The sequence below is a fragment of the Mesoplodon bidens genome, assembly GCF_964165515.1.
Source record: "Mesoplodon bidens genome assembly, chromosome: 1".
Lineage (NCBI taxonomy): Eukaryota > Metazoa > Chordata > Mammalia > Artiodactyla > Ziphiidae > Mesoplodon > Mesoplodon bidens.
In genome coordinates this window covers 105,443,230-105,460,489 of record NC_138176.1, presented here as the reverse complement: position 1 = coordinate 105,460,489, position 17,260 = coordinate 105,443,230, and the positions used below count along the sequence as shown (strand labels likewise).

The 17,260-nt window shown below is 44.5% G+C and overlaps 1 protein-coding gene across 5 annotated transcripts in view; it reads right to left on the bottom strand.

Annotated features, from left to right (window-relative positions):
* TNIP2 (TNFAIP3 interacting protein 2) overlaps positions 1 to 15,668 on the bottom strand; it is a 35,496-nt gene extending 19,828 nt beyond the window's left edge. For 4 of the 5 annotated variants that reach the window (XM_081229373.1, XM_081229374.1, XM_081229375.1 and 1 more), the window contains exon 1: positions 15,281 to 15,668. In XM_081229373.1, the coding sequence (XP_081085499.1) occupies positions 15,281 to 15,559 (279 nt within the window). In that variant the 5' untranslated portion in view covers positions 15,560 to 15,668. The remainder of the gene's footprint in view (positions 1 to 15,280) is intronic. The other variant, XM_081229372.1, reaches the window with a different exon arrangement.
* Positions 15,669 to 17,260: the final 1,592 nt, after the last annotated feature.

The window sequence follows — 17,260 nt, the reverse complement described above, 5'->3', positions numbered from 1 at the left end:
CTTGAAAGTGACCACACATTCCCAGTTACAGGCTGAGAAAACCTTAATTTATGCCTCAGGCTGATCCTTGGTACAGAGACAATATACAACAACCAAAGAAAAACAAAAACAGCAAATCCTAGGCAAGGAGAGTAATCTGATTTCCAAGACACCATATTATTAGATCCAAACGTCCAGTTTTATTTATTTATTTTAGATGTTGGGGGTAGGAGTTTATTAATTAATTTCTTTATTTTTGCTGTGTTGGGTCTTCGTTTCTGTACGAGGGCTTTCTCTAGTTGTGGCAAGCGGGGGCCACTCTTCATCGCCGTGCGCAGGCCTCTCACTATTGCGGCCTCTCTTGTTGCGGAGCACAGGCTCCAGACGCGCAGGCTCAGTAGTTGTGCCTCATGGGCCTAGTTGCTCCACGATATGTGGGATCCTCCCAGATCAGGGCTCGAACCGATGTCCCCTGCATTAGCAGGCAGATTCTCAACCACTGCACCACCAGGTAAGCCCCCAAATGTCCAGTTTTAAACAGCAACAACAAAAAAGGCACTCAAAGACACAGGAAAATATGGCCCATTCAAAGGAAAAAATAAATCAACAGAAGCTGTCCCTGAAAAAAACCTGATGGTGGATCTTCTAGACAAGGACTCTAAAACAACCATGTTAAAGATGCTCAATATACTAAAAGAAGATATGGAGAAAGTCAAGAAAGCAATGTAGGAATAAAATGGAAATACGAATAAAGAAATAGAAAACCTAAAAAGAAACCAAAAAAATTGTGGAGCTAAAAAGTACATTAACTGAAATTTTAAAATTCACTGGAGGTACTCAAAGGCAGATTTGATCAGGAGAAGAATCAGCAAACTTGAAAACAGGACAATGAAAATTATCAAGATTCAAGGAAAGTAAACAGAGCCTAAGGGTCCTGTGGGACACCATTAAGCAGACTAACATACGTATTGTGGAAGTCCCAGAAGGAGAAGCGAGAGAGAAGGGGTAGAAAGAATACTTGAAGAAATAATGGCTAGGGCTTCCCTGGTGGTGCAGTGGTTAAGAATCCATCTGCCAATGCAGGGGACACAGGTTCAAGCCCTGGTCCAGGAAGATCCCACATGCCGCAGAGCAACTAAGCCCATGCGCCACAACTACTGAGCCTGCGCTCTAGAGCCTGTGAGCCACAACTACTGAGTCCATGTGCCTAGAGCCTGTGCACCACAACAAGAGAAGCCACAGCAATGAGAAGCCCATGCACTGCAATGAAGACACAACACAGAAATAAATAAGTAAGTAAGTAAGAAATAATGGTTGAAAACTTCCCAAATGTGATGAAAGACATGAATCTAAACATCCAAGAAGCTCAATAAACTCCAAGTACGATGAAGTCAAAAAGACCAAGACACATTATAATCAAACTTTAGAAAGCAAAAGATAAAAAGAGGAATCTTGAAAGAAGCAAGAGAGAAGCAACATGTCACATAGAAGAGATCCTTAATACGATTATTAGCAGATTTCTCATCAGACACTTTGGAAGCCAGAGGCAGTGGGCCTATATATTCAAGTGCTAAAAGAAAAAAAACAGCTGGGGACCTCCCTAGTGGTCCAGTGGTTAAGAATCTGCCTTCCAATGCAGAGGATGCAGATTCAATCCCTGGTCAGGGGACTAAGATCCAACATGCCATGGGGCAACTAAGCCCATGAGCAGCAACTACTGAGCCCGCGCACTCTAGAGCCCGCGTGCCACAACTGGAGATGCCATGTGCCACAACTACTGAGCCCATGCACTCTGGAGCCCGTGCACCACAACTAGGGAGAAGCCCATGTGCTGCAACTAGAGAAGCCCGCACGTCGCAACTAGAGAAGCCTGCACGTCACAACTACAGAAGCCCATGCACTGCAACAAAATATCCTGCATGCTGCAACAAAGATCCCACGTGCTCCAACTAAGACCTGATGCAGCCAAATAAATAAATAAATAAATAAATAAATAAAAATAAATAAATAAGTAAATACTTTAAAAAAGAAAAAAAACTGTCAACCAAGAATCCTATATCCAGGGCTTCCCTGGTGGCACAGTGCTTGAGAATCTGCCTGCCAATGCAGGGGATACGGGTTCGAGCCCTGGTCTGGGAAGATCCCACATGCTGCAGAGCAACTGGGCCCGTGAGCCACAACTACTGAGCCTGCAGGTCTGGAGCCTGTGCTCCGCAACAAGAGAGGCCGCAACAGTGAGAGGCCTGCGCACCGTGATTAAGAGTGGCCCCTGCTTGCCACAACTAGAGAAAGCCCTCGCACAGAAACGAAGACCCAACACAGCCAAAAATAAGAAAGAAAAGAAAGGAAAGAAAGGAAGGAAGGAAGGAAAGGAAGGAAGGAAAGAAAGAAAAGAAAGAAAAAGAAAGAAAGAAAGAAAGAAAGAAAGAAAGAAAGAAAGAAAGAAAGAAAGAATCCTATATCCAGCAAAACTGTCTTTCAAAAACAAGGGAGAAATTAAGACATTCCCACATAAACCAAAGCTGAGGGAGTTTGTTACCACTAGACCTGCCCTACAAGAAATGTTCAAGGGAGTCCTGTAGAGTGAAATGAAATGACACTAACTCAAAGCTATATGAAGAAATAAAAATGTCAATAAAGGTAAAGACATGGGAAATTATAAAAGCTAGTATTATTGTAACAACAGTTTATAACTCTTTATTTTTGTTTTCCACATGATTTAAGAGGCTAATATAAATATATTTTTTTAAATTATTAGTCTACAAGTTAGTATTACTGTAAGTTTGATTTGTAACTCCACACGTTATTTCCTACATAATTTAGGAGACTAAGGCATTTAAAAGATTAATTTATGTTTGAGGGCACACAATGTATGATTTAATTCTGTGACATCAACAACCAAAAGGGGTGGGGTTTAGCTATAAGGGAGCAGGGGTTTTGTATGTTACTGAAGTTAAGCTGGTATAAATTCAAATTAGAGTGTTACAACTTTCGGATGTTAAACGTAATTCGCATGGTAAACACAAAGAAAATAGTTACAGAATATACCCACAAAAAAATGAGAAAGGAATTTAAATATTTCACAATTTTAAAAAGTCAAACATAAGAGATAGTAATGCAGAAAATGAGAAACAAAAAAAGTTATAAGGTATACAGAAAACAAATAGCTAAATAACAAGTATTTCATCCATATCAGTAATTACTTTAAATGTAAATGGATTAAAATCTCCAATTAAAAGAGATTGGCAGTATGGATATAAGCATATGATCCAACTACATGCTATATACAAGAGACTCACTTTAGATCCAAAGACATATATAGATTGAAAGTAAAAGGATGGGGACTTCCCTGGTGGCGCAGTGGTCAAGAATCCTCCTGCCAATGCAGGGGACGTGGGTTTGATCCCTGATCCAGGAAGATCCCACATGCTGCGGAGCAACTAAGCCCATGCGCCACGACTACTGAGCCTGAGCTCTGAAGCCTGCAAGCTACAACTACTGAAGCCCATGCACCTAGAGCCCGTGCTCCACAACAAGAGAAGCCACCGCAATGAGAAGGCCACGCACTGCAACGAAGAGTAGCCCCTGCTCACCACAACTAGAGAAAAGCCCACGTGCAACAATGAAGACCCAATGCAGCCAAAAATAAAATTTTAAAAATTTAAAAAAAAAAGAAAGTAGAAGGATGGAAAAACATTTACATTCCATGCAATTAGTAACTAAAGCGAACAGGAGTAGCTATACTAATATCAGACAAAATAGGCTTTTTTTCAAAAAAGGCTACAAGAGACAAAAAAGGATGTTATACATTAATAAAAGTTTTAATACAGCAAGAAAATATAACAATTATATACACTGATGTACCTAATAACAGACAGGCAAAATATATGAAGCAAAAACTGACAGAACTGAAGGGAGAAATAGACAATCCTACAATAATAGCTGGAGACCTCAAAACCCTACTCTCAATGATAGAACAACCAAACAGAATATACGTAAGGAAATTGAGAACTTAACACAATAAATCAACTAGATCTAACAGACATCTACAGAACACTCTACCCAACAACATACACATTCTTCTCAAATGCACATGGGACATTTTCCAGGATAGACCATGTGTTAGGTTACATATTAAGTCTCAACAGATTTTAAAAGACTGACATCACACAAAGTATCTCCTCCCCAACCACAACAGGATGAAGTCAGAAATCAACAACAGAAGTAAAAGGAACATTCACAAAACTGTAGAAATTAGAAAACACACTCTTAAACCAATGGATCAAAGAAGAAATCACAAGGAAATTAGAAAATATTTAAAGGCAAATACTTAAAGTGAAAACACAGCATACCAAAACTTGCAGGATCCAGTGAAAGCAGTGTTAAGGGGGAAATCTAATGATATAAAACTTACATTTAAAAACAAGAAAAATCTCCAATCATCAACCTAACTTTACAACTTAAGAAACTAGAAAAAGAAGAAAAAACTAAACTCAAAGCTAGCAAAAGGGAGGAAGAATAAAGATTTGAGCAGAGACAAATGAAATAGAGAACAGAAAAACTATTAGAGAAATTGATGAAACCAAAAGTTGGTTCTTCAAAAAGATCAGCAAAATGGATAAACCTTTAGCTAGACAGACTACGAAAAGAAAGAAAGTTCAAATTACTAAAATCAGAAATGCAAGTAGAGGGAATTCCCTGGCAGTCCAGAGGTTAGAACTCCACGCTTTCACTGCCCAGGGCCCAGGTTCAATCCCTGGTCAGGGAACTAAGATCCCACAAGCCACGTGGCATGCCCAAAAAAAAAAGAAAAAGAAAAAGAAATGCAAGTAGAGATATTACTGACAATTCTACAAAAATAGAAATGCTTATAAAATGAGTACTATGAACAACTGTACACCAGCAAATTGGATAACCTGGATGAAACAAATTCATAGAAACATAACACCTACCAAGACCAAATCACAGGGAAATATAAAAACTGAAAAGACCTCTAACTAGTAAGGAAATTGAATCACTAATTAAAAATCTCCCAACAACAAGTCCTGGAACTGATGGCTTCACCGGTGAATTCTATCAAACATTTAAAGAAGAATTAATACCAATTCTTCCTAAGCTGTTCCAACAAAACTGAAGAGGAAGGAACACTTCCTAACTCATTCTATGAGGCCAGCATTACCCTGATACCAAAGCCAGACAAAGACACTACAACAATCGCTTCTCGGCCTTTTGGCTAAGATCAAATGCAAAGACACTACAACAAAACTACAGACCAATATCCCTTATGAATGTTGATGCAAAAATTCTCAATGAAATACTAACGGGCAAATTCAACGGCATATTAAAAAGATTATACACCATGAACAAGCGGGATTTTTTTCACAGACTGCAAGGGTGGTTAAACATACAAAACATGATCAATGGATGTTAACTAGACTTATTGTGGTAGTCATTTCACAATATATACAAATATTGAATCATTGTGCTGTACACTTAAAACTAATATAATGTTATATGTCAATTATATCTAAAGGAAAAAAAATAGCAGTTGACACTATGATACCGGTGTTCTGATTTGGAGACTTAAGTTGGCTTAGTTCCATACTTATACTATGTTCAGTATTTCCCCACTACACATCCCTCCATCACTTTTACAACTTGCTTCAAGCAGTGATCATGTATGTCCACATGTATGATTCCACAATTTGAGGGCAAGAATTGGATATTGATCATCTTTGCATTCCCCTAGCCTAGTGGTTAATAGAATGTGCAATTAACTACTTTATAAGGTAGTAAAGGCCATCAAAATTTGCCCCCAATCTAACTTTATAGCCACTTCCTGTGTTATTCTCTATGCACTCCTCACTCTAATTACACGGAATTAACACTGCTATAGATTAACACTGCTACTGGTGCATCCCTGATAATGTACACATCATTGTGAAATGAATGTACTATACATATTGGGAGAAATGGAAAAATATAACCCATGATGCCTGCTTATACATATTCCCCTTACATACAGAACACGCCCAATAAATGCAAGCTCAGTAAATAAACACCTGAGTGGCTATGGTAGATGACATTCACATCTTCTGGGTCCCAATTATGTGTATGAGATTATTATATATATACATATATACATGTCAAATCATGTGTTCCTCACAATAGAAAACTCACAATATCCCATATATCTGTTCTATGTCGCATTTTCCACAAAGGCAATTGATTATTTCTCCAATGTCTATTTTCTCAACTAAGATATAAGCTTCATAAAGATAGGAATCTGCCTTTCTCAATCCTTTCTGCATTTCCAGGGCCTACCAAAACATCTGGCATACAATAGGCATTCAACAAATAACTATTGGCTGAATGAATGAATAAATAGCCCTATGAGCTAGGTATTATTACTTCAGTTTTACTGATGACAAAACTAGAATACTAAATGACTTGCCCAAATTAAAATAGCTAAGAAAGTGGCAGAACCAGATTTAAGTGCACAGTTTTTCAACATTCAATGTAATATTTGCTTTTCATTGGTGCCTAATAAAGAGCCAGTTTTGTTACCCAAAGTAGTTCTACAAATCCCTGTGAACTTCTCACAAGAAAATTTTAGCAAGCTTCATCATGGTTTCTTCTTACAGATAGTGAAAAGGTAATACTAAATACATGACTAAGGTTATTCTTGGCTTTTTAAAAGAATAAGAGGTGCAGCATATTTATCTTCTGGGCAGCCGTGTAGAAGGTTCAGAGACCAACTTTAGCAAAGTGACTAGGCAGTTCTTGAGCATCAGTTTCATTATGTATGATAGGCCTTGAATTGATCATGTTCTTGACATTCCTAACTTTATCATTAAGTCTCACTTCTAATATCTGAAGACAATTAGATAATTGTTGATAAATATCTAGTAAACAATAATGATATGAGAATGAGGCCTTTTGAGGGACATGAAGCACAATTATGTGTTTGATGTTTGTTTTCTATGACTCAGCATCAATCCCTTGGAATGAAATGAAAATGATATTATTAAACTTTTCTAATCAGAAAAATTTTCACCAGATTTGTTCCACATAGATTTAGGTAATATACTACTCTGCTGTGGTTAAGTTCACAAACATATTTCATCAAAAAAAAAAAAAAAAGGAAGGGAGGGACTGTTCAGTGTAATACACTACATTAATAGAATGAAGGGGGAAAAACACATGATCATATCAATTGATGCAGAAAGGCATTTGACAAAATTCAACACTTTTTCATAATAAAAACACACAACAAACTAGGAACAGAAGTAAACTACCTCCACATAACAAAAGCCATAAGAAAAACCCATAGCAAATATCATACCCTGTGGTAAAAGACTGAAAGCTTTTCCTCTAAGATCAAGAACAAGACAAGGAGGACTTCCACTGGAGGGGGCATGGGTTCAATCCCTGGTCAGGGAACTAAGACCCTGCATGGCGCGGCTGGGAAAAAAAAAAGAACAAGAAAAGGATATTGGCTTTCATCACTTCTATTCAACATAGCCCTGGAAGTTCTAGCCAGAGCAATTAGGCAAGAAAAAGAAATAAAACACATCCAAATAAGAAAGGAAGTAAAATGGTATCTGTTTTCAGATGATATGCTCTTACACGTAGAAAACTCTTAAGATTACACACACACACACACACACACACACACACACACAAACCTGTTGGAGAGAATAAATGAATTCTGCAATTGAGCAGAATACAAATCAACACATGAAAAACAGCTGTATTTCTGTACACTAACAATGAAGAATCTGCAAAAGAAATTATAAAAACAATTCTACTTACAATAGCATCAAAAAGAATAAATTTAATCAAAGAGGTGAAAGACTCATACAATGAAAACTATGAAATACTACTAAAAGAAATTAAAGAAAACATAAATAAATAGAAACATATCCCATGTTCACAATTGGAAAACTTAATATTGTTAGGATGTCAATATTATTCAAAGTGATCTACAAAGTCAATGCAATCCCTATCAAAATCCCAGGGAATTCTCTGGTGGTCCAGTGGTTAGGACTTGGTGTTTTCACTGCCGTGGCCCAGGTTCAATCCCCGGTTGGGGAACTAAGATCCCACAGGCTGTGTGCAGTGCAGCCAAAAAAAAGCCCCCCAAAACAAAAACAAAACAAAAGCTCAATTTTTTTTTTGCAGAAATAGAAGAACCCATCCTAAAATTCATATGGAATCTCAAGGGACCCCAAATAGCCAAAACAATCTTAGAAGAAAAAAAACAAAAAAAAAGAACAAAGCTGAAGGACTCACATTTCCTAATTTCAAAACTTCTACAAAGCCACAATAATCAAAACACTGTGGCACTGACATAAAGACAAACATACAGACCAAAGAGACAGAATAGAGAGCCCAGAAATAAACCCTTGCATAGATAGTCAAATGGTTTTGACAAGGGTACTAAGATGATTCAGTGAGGAAAGGACAGTCTTTTTAAAAAACGGTGCTGGGGGGCCTCCCTGGTGGCGCAGTGGTTGAGAGTCCGCCTGCCGATGCAGGGGACGTGGGTTCATGCCCCAGTCCAGGAGGATCCCACATGCTGCAGAGCGGCTGGGCCCGTGAGCCATGGCCGCTGGGCCTGCGCGTCCGGAGCCTGTGCTCTGCAACGGGAGAGGCCCGCATACCGAAAAAAAAAAAAACAAAACAAAAACGGTGCTGGGAAAACTGGATATCTACATGCAAAAGAATGAAGTTGGACCCTTATCTAAACCATACATGAAAATTACCTCAAAATGGATCCAAGACTTAAACATAAGACCTAAAACTATAAAACTTCTAGAAGAAACATAGGGCAAAAGCTTCATAACACAGGATTTGGCAGTGATTTCTTGGATATGGCACCCAAGGCACAGGTAACAAAAGAAAAAGTAGACAAATTGGAATTTTTTTAATGAAAATTTTGCACATCAAAAGACAAGTAAAAGTAAAAAGGCAACCTACAGAATGAGATAAAATATTTACAAATCATATATCTGATAAGAATTAGTATCCAGGGCTTCCCTGGTGGCGCAGTGGTTCAGAGTCCGCCTGCCGATGCAGGGGACACAGGTTCGTGCCCCGGTCCGGGAATATCCCACATGCCACGGAGCGGCTGGGCCCGCTGAGCCTGCACGTCCAGAGCCTGTGCTCCGCAACAGGAGAGGCCACAACAGCTAGAGGCCCGTGTACGGCAAAAAAAAAAAAAAAAAAAGAATTAGTATCCAGAATGTAGAGTATTCATAAAATTCAACAACAAAATAACCCAATTCAAAAATGGACAAAGGGGCTTCCCTGGTGGCGCAGTGGTTGGGAGTCCGCCTGCCGATGCAGGGGACACGGGTTCGTGCCCCTGTCCCGGAGGATCCCACATGCCGCGGAGCGGCTGGGCCCGCGAGCCATGGCCGCGGAGCCTGTGTGTCCGGAGCCTGTGCTCCGCGACGGGAGAGGCCACAGCAGTGAGAGGCCCGCGTACAGCAAAAAAAAAAAAAAAAAAAAAAAAAAAAAAAAAAAAAAAAAAAAAAAAAATGGACAAAGGACTTGACATTTCTTCAAAGAAGATATACAAATGGCCAGTAAGCACATGAATTGATGCTCAACATCACTAATCATTACAGGGAATTGCAAATCAAAACTACAATCATTTTGTACTAAATTAGCACGCACCTATTAGGATGCCTACTATCAAAAACACAGAAAATAACAATATTGGTGAGGATGTGGAGAAATTTGAACCCTTGTGCACTGTCGGTGGGAATGTAAAGTGGTGCAGCCATTGTGGAAAAACAGAATGGAAGCCCCTCAAAAAATTAAAAATAGAATTATTATATAATCCAGCAATTCCACTTCTGGGTATATACCCAAAAGACTTGAAAGCAGGATCTCGAAGAGATATTTGCACACCTATGTTCATAGCAGCAGTGATATTCATAACAGCTAAAACATGGAAGCAACCCAAGTGTCCATCAACAGATGAGTAGATAAGCAAAATGTGGTATATACCTATAATGGACATTATATACCTATAATGTGGTATATACCTATAATGGAGTATTCTTCAGCCTCAAAAAGGAAGGAAATGCTGACATATGTTACAATATGGATGAACCCTGAGGATATCATGCTAAGTGAAATAAACCAGTCACAAAAAGACAAATACTTCATTATTCTACTTATAGGAGGTATCTACAGTAGTCAAAATCATAGAGACAGAAAGTAAAATGGTGCTTGCCAGTGGGGGGGGGGAGGGGTCGGTAGGGGACAAAGTAGGGAGGTGGGGAATTATGTTTAATGATATAGTTTCAGTTGCACAAGATCAAAAGAGGTATGACGATAGATGGTAAAAACAAACACACAATAAACACACAATACACACACACACACACACACACACAAAACCTAATATAACCTACTGTAAAGAGTGTATGCTGTTCCACTTACAGAGAGCATGGCAAAATACGGAAAGAAAAGCCACAAGTTGCTATATCAGGACCAAGCAGGGTCCATGAGGCTAGTCCCCAAGGCAGTGATGAGATGGGGCTGAGCAGTTACAGCCTGCACAATGAATCAGTGCTATTATTCCAGAAAATCTTAACTGGAAGAGCTTTGCAGAGTCTCATGTTACAAATAAGGAAAGGTCTTGAGTCCCACTGTGGTGGCAAAAAAGACCAGAATTCTCAAGACTGATCTGGTCCCATCACACACTGGCTACACCTTGGCCACAGATGCACTGGTCACCTGGCAGTCCATCCACACCTGTGAGCCTCAGCATCCTCTTTGGGAGCCCTCAGTCCTCACCAATCCAGGGTCCCTGCTCCTAACCAGCTGGCTGACATGGCCACTGATGAGACCAACCTGTTGACCAATTCCTCTCATTGTTTTCACTCTGCACAGCTACTTCAGTGAATCCAGGGCCTCTGGGAGGTGATAAACCTCTCCATTCTTCCCCAGGTTCTCTGACCAACCCCAGAAAGATGTAGGGGTAAGCAACAAATATTTAATTGCATAAGATATCAGATCATTAAATTGCTCCTGAAATAATTTAAAATCCTAAAACAAAACTTACATTGAGGGACTTCCCTGGTGGTGCAGTGGTTAGGAATCTGCCTGCCAATGCAGGGGACACTGGTTCAAGCCCTAGTCCGGGAAGATCCCAAATGCCGCGGAGCAACTAAGCCCGTGCGCCACAACTACTGAGCCAGCGCTCTGGAGCCCATAAGCCACAACTACTGAAGCCTGCACGCTCTACGGCCCGCATGCCGCAACTACTAAACCCGCACGCTGCAACTACTGAGGCCCACACTCCTAGACCCCGTGCTCCGCAACAAGAGAGGCCACTGCAATGAGAAGCCCGCGCACTGCAACGAAGAGTAGCCCCCGCTCGCCACAACCAGAAAAAGCCCGCGCGCAGCAACGAAAACCCAACGCAGACCAAAAAAAACCTACACTGAAAGGACCAGTAGTACTAGGATTACAGACCTGACTCTGTCTGGGTTTTGGTTAGAGGCTCTGGGGCCACAGGATGCTGGGGACACATGTCAACTGAGCACCAATGGCCACCAGACTGCAAGCAGAGTCCCGTTCTGGGTAGCATGTGCTCTGGACCCCAATCTACACTCATCTATGGCTCCTGGTGTCCATGACACTAAGATCAGTGGTGCAGACCAGGTGACTTCCTTCTGCCCTGATGAGTAATAATCCACCTTGCCCAGGAAAAGGGAGAGAGCTGGAGCGAGGAAGACATCTGGCTTCTAAAGGCATTTAAAATGATGCAGATAAGAAAATATTGACATGATATTAAGTAAAACTGTATAGACAGCTTGAACTCAAACACGCCAAGTATATACATACCCTATGGTTAAAGGAAAGACAGGGAAGAGGCATGCCAAGAGATTATGCCATGTAGTCATCTCTCTGTGGTGGGATTGTGGTGGTTATTCTATTCTTTATTCTTTCCTCTATTTTTCAGATATTCAAAATTACTTTTATTTGAATTTTTTTCAGATATTTTTCCGATATTCAAAATTACTTTTATTAAAAGAAAAAAAGGCGTGTCTCTTTTTCACTCTAAAATCCGGCTGCAGGGTCAAGCCTGGAAGTGAAAATTGTCTTTTGCAGGCCTAATTTCTTTCCTGGGAAAACCCAGATAATAGCTATGCACCGAATGGGATAATAGACCAGAGTTCACCAAAATGTTTGGGGCACTTCCAAACTGTTGTAGAAAAATACTGTTACTCTCGCTCCTGAGCTGGGTGTTTAATATTTCACACAGATAGACATAATATCGCTGACAAGGATATGAAGGTCAAAAAGTAAGGATTTAAGTCTATTATCAGACACTCTGGCAGGCTCCCACTCTGTCATCACTCCCAGCAGAGCAGGAGTGTTACTACTGAAAGACACATTCACAGCTGGGGTTAAAAGAGATCCAGAACATAACTATGGCTCATGTGGCCCTGAACCCAACACAACACAAACACACCCAAGAACCCAACTCAGACACACACACCAGGAGCCTATACGCATGTCCTACACACACACACCCAGGCCCAACGTCTGCGCACACAATGCAGAACTCAACATGAACACACACATATACAGAACCTTCCAGGTGCACACACGCTCCAAATACAAATAACATACACACTCATCCCTAAGACCCAACACAGGCGCACACCCCTCAGAAAGGTACACACACCTTTCAGACCCAGCATGGACACACACACACACCCCTGAGAGCCCAATGTAGGCACTCACACTCTTCAAAACCCAGCACAGCAACAGACCCCTCAGAACTGATCATGCACACACATTCTTCAGAACCCAAAATGGGCACAAACTGAAGACCCAACACAGGTGAACACACCCTTCAGAACCCAATTCAAGTGCTCACACACCTCATATACCACACAGGTACACACGCCACAACCCAACACAGACACACAACCCTCAGACCCAAGACAGGCACACATTCCCCTCCTACCCAACATGGGAGCAGACCCCTCTGAACTCACCTGGTACACAACCATCAGTTTTAACACCAGCACACACACAACCCTCAAAACCATCAGAGACAGACAACCTTCAGAACCCAACACACATACACACCTCTCAGAGTCCAAACAGGCATACATACCCTCAGAACTCAAAACAGGCGTGCACACACACACACACACACACACCACTCAGAACCCAACATGGAGGCATACACCCTTCAGAAACCAGCGGGTCACACACCCCTCAGACTCATACAGGAACACACTGCTCAGAACCCAACACATGCAGACGCCCTTCAGAACGAACACAGACACACACCCCTCAACACCCAACACAGACACACCACTGAGAACCAACAAGGACTCCACTCCTCAGAACCAACATGGCACACTTTCCTCAACCGAACACGGATGCAAAAACTTGAGATCCAATATGTGCAACACACACTCAGACACGACATAGGCACACACTCATCAACCCAACAGAGACACACACCCCTCAGATCCAACACAGGCACACACACGCCTCAGAACCAATACGAACAAATAAATACCCTTTATACCAAAAGTGGACACACACCACTCAGAACCCAACTAGGAAACACAATCCTCAATGCCAACAAGCACACATATCCCTCAGACCCACCATAAACATACACCCATCAGAACCAACACAGACACACAACCCACAGACCCTAGTCAAACACACACACCCCTCAGACTCCAACACACACAAACATGCCTCAGAACCAACACAAACACATACCCCTTAGAGTTAACATGGACACATATAACCCTCAAACACAACACAGGCACACAGCCCTCAGAACCAAAATGAGCACATAACCCTCAAAATCAACACATACACACACCCCTCAACACAACTGGGGAAACACACCCTTCAGAACCCACCATGGGAGAAGACAGAGCCCCAGACTCTACACAGGGGCACACACACAACTCAGACCCAATAGGGATAAACACATCCGGAATCAACACAGACACACACCACTCAGACCCAATACAGACCCACACCCTTTAGAATCCATACAAGCACAAACACCTCTCAAAACTGAACACGGGAAGACACAGCTCTCAGACCTAACATGGGAGCAGATCGCTCAGAAACCGATATGACACACAGCCCAGAACCAACGCGGGCACGACCACCCTTAGATCTAGGTGCACAGCCCCCTAGAACAGAAAAGGGCAGACACACCCTCCAGAACCCAACTCAGAAACACACACTCCTCAGAACCAACACAGAAATACACAGCCTTCAGAACCAAAACAGACAGGTATACCCGAGAACCAACAACGACAAAACAAGCCTCACACCCACACAGGCACACACATCCCTCAGAACCCAACGTGAGCCCACACAACACTCAGAACTCAACACAAACACACATCCTTCAGAACCAACATGACACACAACCCTTAACTAACACAAGTGTACAGACCCCTTAGAACCCAAGATAGGTGCAAGCATACCCTAGAACCCAACACGGGCACACACGCTCCTTGAACATTCATGGACACACAACCAGCAGATCCTACACAGGCACACATGCCCCTCAGAAGCCAACACACAAATACACACCGCGGAAATAACACAGACACATGCAAAACTAAGAACCCAACGTGGCCGCACCCACCCCTCAGACCCAGCGTTGGAGCAAACACACCCTTCATAACCAATATGGACGCACACCCCTCAGCCCCAACATGGTAACACCGCACACACACGAACACGCGCACACACCCCTCAGATTCAACTCGACACCCCTCCCTTATAAGCGGAAAGGACAAACACCCCTCAGAACCAACAGGCCCACACACAACCTTCAGACTGAGCACTGGCACACACACCTCTGCGAACCCGAGCCAGCAATGCACACCCTTCAAACGCAACAAGGGCCAGACCCCTCAGAACCCAACAGGCACACACTCGTCAGACCCAACACAAGCGCACAACCCCCTCAGAATTCAAACAGGCAGACACAACCCTCAGACCCAACGCGGGGGCAGACCCCTCGGAACACAACCCAGACACACACCCTCAGACCCGACACGACACACAGCCCTTACGCCTAACGCGGCGCGCACCCGCCCAGAACCCCCCAGACACAAACCGCTCAGACCCAACCGGACCACAGAGCCCTCACGCCCGACGGGCGCACACACTCCGGGGACACGGCGGGCACGCGGCCCCGCACGCCGAGGAAGCGTGGCTCACGCGGCCCCCTTGCGGCCCCTCCGCCGCCTGTGCCCTTTACGCCCCGCACCTGGCGCAGCGCGGCCTCCGCGGCGCCGCCGTCCCGCTGCCGCAGCTGCTCCCGGAAGCGCGCCACCTGCTCCAGCAGCGCGTCCACGAGCGACGGCGCTGTGTCCCCCTCGAGCGCGGCCAGACGGGCGCGGAGGCGCGCTATGAGGACGTCCCGGGCGGCCAGCTGGTCCTGCAGGCGCCTCAGCTGCTGCCCCGCCTCGTGGTACAGGCCGCAGAGCGCAGCAGCAGCGCGCGGGGCGCCCTCCCGCCCGCCGGACCCCGCGTTCCCAGACGACATGGCTGCGGGCCTGGCCGGCAGGGCACAGGCCACCGGCAACTTCCGCGCCGTGTCTGGGCGGGAGGCCCACCTTCCCGGAACTTTTCCCGGCGCGCCCCGCCCCCCGCGGAGATCCCGGGTCCGCCCCCCCGCCGGAAGGCCAGGCCCCGCCCCCCCGGAGAGCTTGGTCCCGCCCCCCGCCGAGAAGCCAGGCCCTGCCGGCCGCCGGGAACGTGGCCCCGCCCCAGTCCTATCCCGCCCGGGGCCTGCGGCCCCTCAGCCCGCGGGTGACTGGCATGTCCCACCCGCCCCATCGCCTCGAGTCGGGGAGCTTTCGGAGACTCGGGCCCGGGCGAGGAGAGGGGTCAAACGGCCTGCGATGTAGTTACTGATGGAAGGGAAAGAAGGGGCCAAAGATGACCCCAAGTGTTAGCCCCGAGCGTGGGTCCGAATCCCCGGGCTGCAGGCCGGCTGGCCACACCGAGCACCAGGAAAACGGCGACCTTCCACGAGCTGAGCCCAGCGAGGTGCTGAGCATGCTCAGACCCCCGCATCCCCTCTCTAAGGTCGCAAGAACTATTCTTAGGGCAGAAGGCAGGAGGGAGCTGGCCCTTTCCCGTCCTTGTTACTCCATCCCTTTCCTTCCCCCTAGCTCCCCAGACCAACTCCGAGGGGTTTTCCGTGGCTCCACGGCTATTTTCTTTTTCAAAGTCTGAGTGTCCTCGGCAATGATGCCCAAGCACACCTGTGATCTTTCAAAGGTTCCCTCCCACAGACTCCTCTGCCGGCCCCTGCCCAGAGCTGCCCTCCTCGCCAGATCCCCTGAGAGCAGCATGGCGTTTTTTCCCCTTTTTGTAACCCATACCAAGCTTGGGCTGAGCCCGGGGAGACACCCGCAGGCTGGTAGAATCAGACAAGTATAAGCGAAGACAGCTCACACTTCCTCCGCTGCAGAGGGAAGGTCAAAGGCAGTTGCCCCGCTTACCCCATAGTTGTGCTGTGGGGATTAGAGGATGGAGTGCAGAGTGCCTGCCCCTGCGAGCCCACAGTCCACGTGACTAAGGTTAGGAATGACACACTCTTGTTGGCTGGAGCAGTGATGGAGAAAACCAAGTAGCACTGGCCCCAGAGCTGTTAGAGATAGGTGAGTCATCATTGCTACTGATGTAAGTGTAACCTCCCACATGTCACTCAACTGCCCTTAAACCTGGTTCTCACCTGTAAAATGGGCATCCCAGTCTCTCATCTAACATTCTGGGGATCACATGTACTTCAAAATTCAGAATCTTTGGATTTGAGATAGGTACATATAATTGGGGTGGGTAGCCAACATCCAGAAAGGATCCCACTCCTGGGATTCATGCTCTTGTGATTTCACCTTCTGACACACTGAATAGGGCTGACCTGTGTAAGCAAGAGGATATTGCAGAAATGATGGAGTGATTTCTGCAGCTGGGTCACAAAAGACATTGCCTCACCCTCTCTTAGATCATTCCCTCTGGGGGGAAGCCACCCATCGTATCATGAAGACACTCAAGTAGCCCTGTGAAGAGGTCCACGTGATGAGGACATGAGACTTCATGCCGGTAGCCAGCATCAACTTCCCTGCCATAGTAATTGAGCTACCTTGGGACCACATCCTCCACCCCCAGCACACATCTTAACCGCGACCTCATGGGAAACCCTGGGCCAGAAGCACCCAGCTAAGCTACTTCCACATTC